The 7178-nt window shown below is 57.2% G+C and overlaps 1 protein-coding gene across 1 annotated transcript in view; it reads right to left on the bottom strand.

Annotated features, from left to right (window-relative positions):
- The window catches only part of OGDHL (oxoglutarate dehydrogenase L), a 25358-nt gene that overhangs the window by 9705 nt on the left and 8475 nt on the right, over positions 1-7178 (bottom strand). Inside the window, 8 exon segments of the mRNA XM_014583139.2 lie at positions 3-82; positions 360-539; positions 1285-1413; positions 1497-1676; positions 4539-4629; positions 5685-5831; positions 6591-6745; positions 6857-6972. Of these exon segments, the coding sequence (XP_014438625.2) occupies positions 3-82; positions 360-539; positions 1285-1413; positions 1497-1676; positions 4539-4629; positions 5685-5831; positions 6591-6745; positions 6857-6972 (1078 nt within the window).

Here is a 7178-nt window from a genome sequence, read left to right as displayed (position 1 = left end):
GCCTGTGGATCGTCTTATACATGAGCGGCTGCGTGAACATGGGCTCGTCCATCTCGTTGTGGCCACGCCGGCGGTAACACACCTGCAGGCCCAGCTGCGGCTTAGACCCCTTGGACGGTGTGTCCACAGTCACTGCCGAATTGGGGCACGTTCAGGCCGGGCACAGCCTGCGAGGCTGGAAGGCCCACGATCACCTATGGCTGAGCGCCAGCCCCTCCCCAGGCTCTGCGCGGATGGCTCCAGGTGGCACTAACCTCCCGTCTAAGTGCACCCAGCCCTGAAGACTGAAGATGCTGAAGACAGCCAGCTCTGCAACAGGCGGGTCACCCACCCTGCCCTGACCCGGACCCCAGGCCCACCAAGTCCACAACGACATCCTTGTTGAAGGTGTTCCTCCACTCAGCCGCCACGCTGCACACGTATGTCACAGCCTCTGGGTCATCTGCGTTCACGTGGAAGATGGGGGCGTTGACCACACGGGCCACGTCAGTGGGGTATGGGGAGGAGCGGGCCATTCGGGGGTCCGTGGTGAAGCCAATCTGCAGGAGGAAGAGACGTGGCAACACTGTTCACTTAAAGGCAGCAGGTACCAGCCTGGGAGGCAGCGAGGGTCCCAGGGCTGAGGGGGGCTTGAGGCCCAGCAGGGTGCCTGGGGGAGGCAGGCCACGAGGGGTAACACGAAGGGCCCACGAGTGAACAGGCGGCAGCTCCAGGGGAAGGCGGTTCCACCAGGAGAGACGGGCTCTAGTGCCCCTGGCAGTGGGCGACCCCATTACCAACAACCATGAATTCCCAAAGCCTCAGTTCTGCCTCCTCAGAAAGGGCTCTCTGAACTCCTGCCTTGCAGGATTATGAAGGGAGATCAAATAGTTTAATGCCGAGAAGGCGGTTAGTCCAGTCTTCACAGGCTCAGTGGGGAGTCGTCACCACCACCAGCGGCCTTAAAGCAAGGGCACTGCATGCTCCTCAGAGACTGACCTGGTCACACGGAGCTGAAGCAATGCTTGAAGGCAAAAGAAAGCGACCAGCTCTGCTAGGCACTCACTATGTATGTGTTCCTTTTGTCCTCACAGCCTTCTCTGTGCTATACATATACCCACACATATTTGCACATGCATGTATACACATGTATCTCTCAACTTCACAGATTAGGACCCGGCCTGAGCTTGCAGCTGGCAGGCAGCAGAGTGGCGGGACTATAACCAGGACCCTTCCCACCACCATCTGCCTGGATTTGCAGGGAGGGGTGAGGCCGACGTGTCCAGCATGGAGCCGCACCCTCACCTGGTTGTTGACGACGACATGCACGGTGCCGTTGGTGGTGTAGGAGGGCAGGTCGCTCAGGTGGAACGTCTCGTAGACCACACCCTGGCCAGCAAAGGCCGCGTCCCCGTGGACCAGGATAGACATGACCTGCCAGGCAGAATGTGAGCCAGGAGGGCCCGTACCCCAGCCCTACCTTCCATGCTGCACAGCCCACGGCCCAACCTGCTCACCTTCTTGCCCTGGGCATCCCCACGGTAAAACTGCTCTGCTTTGGTCTTCCCCTGCACCACGGGGTCCACGGCTTCCAGGTGGGAGGGGTTCGCCACAAGTGACAGAGTAATGTTCCTGTTGGTGACGCGGTTGATTCTCTCATGGTACATGCCCAGGTGATATTTGACGTCCCCGGAGCCCTGAAGGTTGAGATGGCAGACAGCTAGGTGGATGGCAGATGCCTGAGCCCACCAGTGGGCTGGAACCCGCCCTGGCTTCTGCTCCCTAGGAGAGTTGCACTGCCCCTGAGCATCCCCTCATGCCCCACTCCAGGCTGGCCCAGGATGGCAGGCAGGTGTCTCCCAGGTCTTGGCTCAGACACTACAATGAGCTGCCCGCTATCAGGCCTTGTCTGCATCTTCACCCACTGCTCTCTCTGCATCACTGACCCCACGTGGGAGAGGATAAGAGTAGCAAGAAACCCAGCAAATGGAGGACAGCTCATAAGGGGTATCAAGACCACTGGCCAGGCCCCTGGGAAACACTGGACTGAATCCCTACCTCACACCTCACACCAAGGCAATTAGAAGTGTACACACTACAGGATGAGAAGAAAACAACATAGTTGATGATCATGGAGTAGAGAAGGCTTACTTTCTAAACAAGAGTCAAAGCCCACAAACCATAAAAGATGAAAAGGCAGAAAAAACTGAATGAATTTGTCAGTAGGGAAGCAAATCTAGACACAGTGTTGGGGGAAAAAAGATCAAGCTGAGAAAATATTTGTAAGACGAACACAAACAAAGGGCAACATCTCTCAACATACCAGTCACTTTGAAAAAATCAGTAAGATAAAGCAAAACAAAAAAACCTCATAGAGAAACAAATAAAAGCCATGATAGGAGCTGACAGAAAAGAAATACAAAGGGCTCACAACACATAAAAAGATACTTAGGGACCAGCAGGTGGCATGGTGGTTAAGGTGCTGGACACTCCCACATGGCCAACCATAGTTCAAGTCCTGGACCTGGTGGCTTGCTTTTTCACTTTCCCTCTGTGTCGCGCTCTGGTCAAATAAATAAATGAATAAATAAAATTAAATAATTTACTTTAAAAAGATACTTGACTGAACTTATAACTAAGAAATCTATTATTGGAGCCAACAGGTAGCATGGTGGTTAAGGCACTGGACTCCCACATGACCAACCATGATTCAAGTCCTGAACCTGGCAGCTTGCTTTCTCACCTTCCTCTCTGTCTCTCTCTTGTGAAAGCATGTGTGCTATAGGAAATTTTAAAATAATAAAAAATAAATAAAATTAAACTATTTTTTTTTAAAAAAGAAACCTGTTATTAAGCACTGAGATAATTTTTGCATCTATTGTATTGGCAGAGATGGAAGATTCAGGAACGTAGAGGATGACAAGGCCCCTTGCATTGCACATGCCACGGTGGGCTTGCTGAGGTCTGTGAGGGCTTCAGAGGGCACCTGTCCTCCCTTTGGAGCATCCAAGACAGTAGTTAACCACTCCCTCACATGTGCAAAGCACACACACTATGGCCACCAAATGTCCCTCGAGGAGCGCTTCCTGCAGCTGAGATGCCTGGGGGACGCCACACGTGTCATGCAGAGCAAGGACTGACTGTTGGCAACAGCGTGGTGTCCGTGGTCTTTTACAAACAAAGCTGTCCTGGACGCATGTGTGTGTTTTACCCACGAGGAAAGTTTCTGAAAGTACACGCCTTGACACACACAAAGGGACACAAACAAAAGCAGGTCGTAGGTATGGGGTCTCAAAGAAAACATATTCTCACTGTACAACCTTTTTTAAAACAACGTTCCTATTTTTTAAATGAAGAAGTCAGGGGACCAGCGGATGGCGTGATAGTTAAGTCACTGGACTCCCACAAGGTCGACCCTGATTTGAGTACAGACCTGGCGGCATAAAACTCACGCCAAGCATGTGTGCATGTGCACCATACCTCGAGAGGAGAATGGAGGAGAAGGGATTGCGGCCAGGGGGGTGGGGGGGGATTTCTCACTTTCTGTCTCTCTCTGTGTCACTGGTGAGCGCATGCACCCTATTGTAAAAGTTTCTCTTAAATCGGTAAATTAAAACCTCTGGCCAGGTTCTGTAGTGCACACACACATCGGTCCTTGGATTCCTTACATCGTCCTGGGGCAGTCATCAATCCCATTTGACAGACAAGCAAACTGAGGCTTGAGAGGTGAAGGCACGTCAGCACAGTGAGAACTGTGGCGAGACCGCCGGCCGGGAGCAGGGGGACGCGAGAGCCGGGGCCCCAGGTGCCTGATGACACGGGGGCAGGCTTTTCAAATGACTGACTTCAATAAACAAGACATCGGTATTGGCTGCTAGGGCTTGGGGCCCCTGCCCTCACCCACCTGCCAGCCTGGAAGAGAAAACAGCCACACGCACACACAAACGTGGACACACATACACACATTCATGCATGCACACACGCATGCGCACATGCAGGGCAGACTGGAGAGGCCAGAGCACAGACGGTACTGAGGGCAAAGGGACACAGAGGAAAGAGTGACAGGCCCGCTGCCTGCAGGACCAGGACAGTCACCCAGAGGGAAGACGGGCGGGACTCTGCGTGTTGGCTGGGGTGGAGGCACACGTGCCAGGAAGGGGCCGGAGCAGAGAACACGCTTCCACTGTTGACTGGTGACACTGACACTCTGACACCTGCACTCTTGAGCAAATAAATGAGTGAGGGGTTCCCTCCCGGCTCGTGGGCAGGACTTCAGGACGGATGAAGACACAGGAGCTGAAATCAGTTATCCCCAGCAGGCCTCTGTGGGCCTCAGTTACCCTAGCTGGACAGGAGGTCGGCCCCGATTACCCGAGGCCCTTGCACCGACCATACTCAGTGCCTGCTTCACACAGCCCTCAGGCCTCATGCAGATGCCACAGCCCCCCTGCCCCAACCCTCTCCGCATCTGTCCATTCAAGGCCTGTCTCAGCCCAGAAGCTCCCAGCCTGGCCCCACAGCCCACTCCAGAGGGCACCAGGCCCTAGGGTGGCACCCACCTCATCTGCTGCCTCCAGCTTGGGGTCAAACTGGCAGAAGATCTGCTCCAGGTCCTTGCGGATCACGTTGGCCAGCACATTCAGCCTGCCCCTGGGACCAAAGAGGGTTAGGCTCTCATCTGGCCGGGCGACGCCATGTTCCCTGCCCACCTGCGGCCTACCACAACTGGTGTGGGGGTGGGACCGTCCCCGGTGGAGCCCAAGCAAGGCCCAGCCCTCTTTTCCTGCCTCTATCTGCAAGGCACGAGAGCGATCCCAGCCCACCAGCTCTCTGCAGACACTCCTGCACATCCGTTAACTCAGGGGCCCTTGGGAGCAGGAGCCGCCCCACTCACCCCACCTGAAAGTGAGCCAGCGGGGATCTCGACACCTCCCCCCAGCATGACTAAATCACCACAGCTGGTCGCACACAGCCCACCAGCCAGCCTGGCCCACAGCACTGGGACCAGCACAGGGCAGACGGGACCGACTCTCAGGCCAGGAGCTTCCAGGGCACCTGCCCAGCACGGCTGAGGTCTGGAACAGGGGTGAGTAGGGGAGGACAGGAAGGCAGCCCAAGACCAGGGATTCCCCAGCCAGGCCTGAACATCCTGTCAGGGAGCAGTGTACTCAGGGGTGAGCACCAGTCAGCGCTGTCCCACAGACCACCTGCTACATCCTCTGAGGCCCCTATCAGCAGGACCCCGACCATGAGGCCCCCATCCCAGGCTCCCGCTCAGAGATAATGCCCAGATGTGGAGCAAGCCTCCCAAGTCTTCATCAAAGTCAGCAGAAATGCATGTTGTCACCCTGTAGTCAGAGACCCTCGGCTCACCCCCAGAGATATCCCTCCAGGAGAGACACCACCTACACTTCCCTGGATGGGACCACATTGTGTACACAGAAACTTCGAGAAGCATGCACACCCCTCTGAAACCCTGCCTTCCTGGGGATGGCAGTGACACGGCCAGAGGGAAGGAGCCTCAGGAACCTAGTCAGTCCCCGGCCCCGTGCCTCTGGCAATGCCTGGCCAGCCCAGGGCCTCTGAGAACTGTCGGGGTGCCCACCTCTACCTCCGGTCCCTGCTTTCATTTCCATCTCGTCCCTTGCACCCCGGATTCCAGAGCCCCGAGGAGAGTGGGCAAGGCTGGGAGGACAGGAGCCCACCTGTGTGGCATCCCCAGGATGACGTTCTCGATCCCCATCTCACTGGACTTGTCGATGATGGTCTTGAGTGCAGGGATCATGACCTCACAGCCCTCCAGGCCAAAGCGCTTCTCCGAGGACCACTTCCGGGCCAGGAAGTCTTCAAATCTGCTTAGGGAGAGCAGGGAGGGGAAGGAGAGGGATGGAGCTGGATTCACGGAGACTGTTCACGAGGGCTCAGGGCGGACAGAGGAAGTCACTAAGGCCCCTGCCTTCTGCACAGCCCTGGACTCCCCCACACCATGCCACTCAACCCACAGGGAGATCAGGGCATGGGTGGCTGCGGTCCTTCCAGCTTAACCAAATCCTCTATCTGCAGGCCTTCCCAGCCCCCTCCTTCTCTTCTTCCCAGCAGGCTGGCTCCCACCCACTCGGTCCCCACTGCCAAGGGCTCTCTCCCTGGGCCCCAGTGACCTCTACCCACTAAGCTGAAACCACCCAGCCTAGTGCTCAGGGTTCCACTTGCAGCCGGTGACTGGGCCAGGTCATGTCCAAGCCCCTGCAGCCTGGGCAGAGCCAGACGTGGAGAAGTCCAGGGTACAGCCAGGTGGAGCCCCTCCACCCTCCATCACCCCTTCCCCTTCCACTCTCCAGAAGGTGCTGCTCCATTCGCTCAGCACCAGGAACCACTTCCTGCCCACACACTCCCATGGCCACCTCGTCACTCCTGCCCTTGCTCATCGCATCCCCTGCTGTCCAATTCTCCAGGTGTCCTGTCCCGCCCACCTGCCCAGCTCTGCCCTGGGCCAGTCTTGGCCAAACTGCTCCCTACAAAGCCAGGGCAAGGCCAATGCCCCCTGCCTTCCCTCACTGCCCCACCCTGGTTCCCCAGCCCCCCAGCAGCCTGGGCGGTGCCAAGGGCCTGACCTCATGGAGCGCACCAGCCGGGCCAGCAAGGTCCGCTTCTCCTCACTGGAGAACTGCATCACGCCAGGGGTCTCGAACTTCTGCCGGATCCACTGGCACTGCTCCACGTCATTGATGAACATGAACTCCAGGCCAATGTGCTGGCAGTAGGTGGTCTGGGGGGACAGAGGACTCCACGAGGAGCCAGGAAGAGGGACCACAGCCCGCAGCTGGGATGGGAACGGCAGCCCTCCTGCTCACGAGCCCAGTGGCCTCCCCGCGCTCACCTCCAGGCGCCGGATGATCTCCCGCAGGGACAGGGTGTTTTCGTTGCCCCCGATGAAGGTGGTGGTGGGCAGCTGGAACTCCTTATCCAGGTCGGCCTCCTGCAGGTCGTAGAAGGCTGGGGGAGGCAGCACAGTAGGGAGGGGAGGAGAGAGGGAGGTCAGGCCCTGGGGCCAGCAGTATCCCCGGGAGGCGAGTCAGTCCTACCCCTGCCATGAAGGTGGGCTTGCACTAGTGTCTTAAGCACCAGCTGGGGGGGAGGTCCATCTTGGTTGGGGAACACACCTGCTTGGGGACACTTGCAATAGATGGGCAAGGGTCAGC

This window comes from Tupaia chinensis, unplaced genomic scaffold, assembly GCF_000334495.1.
Source record: "Tupaia chinensis unplaced genomic scaffold, TupChi_1.0 Scaffold144071_2, whole genome shotgun sequence".
Classification (NCBI taxonomy): Eukaryota; Metazoa; Chordata; class Mammalia; order Scandentia; family Tupaiidae; genus Tupaia; species Tupaia belangeri.
This window is presented reverse-complemented; position numbering and strand designations above follow the sequence as displayed.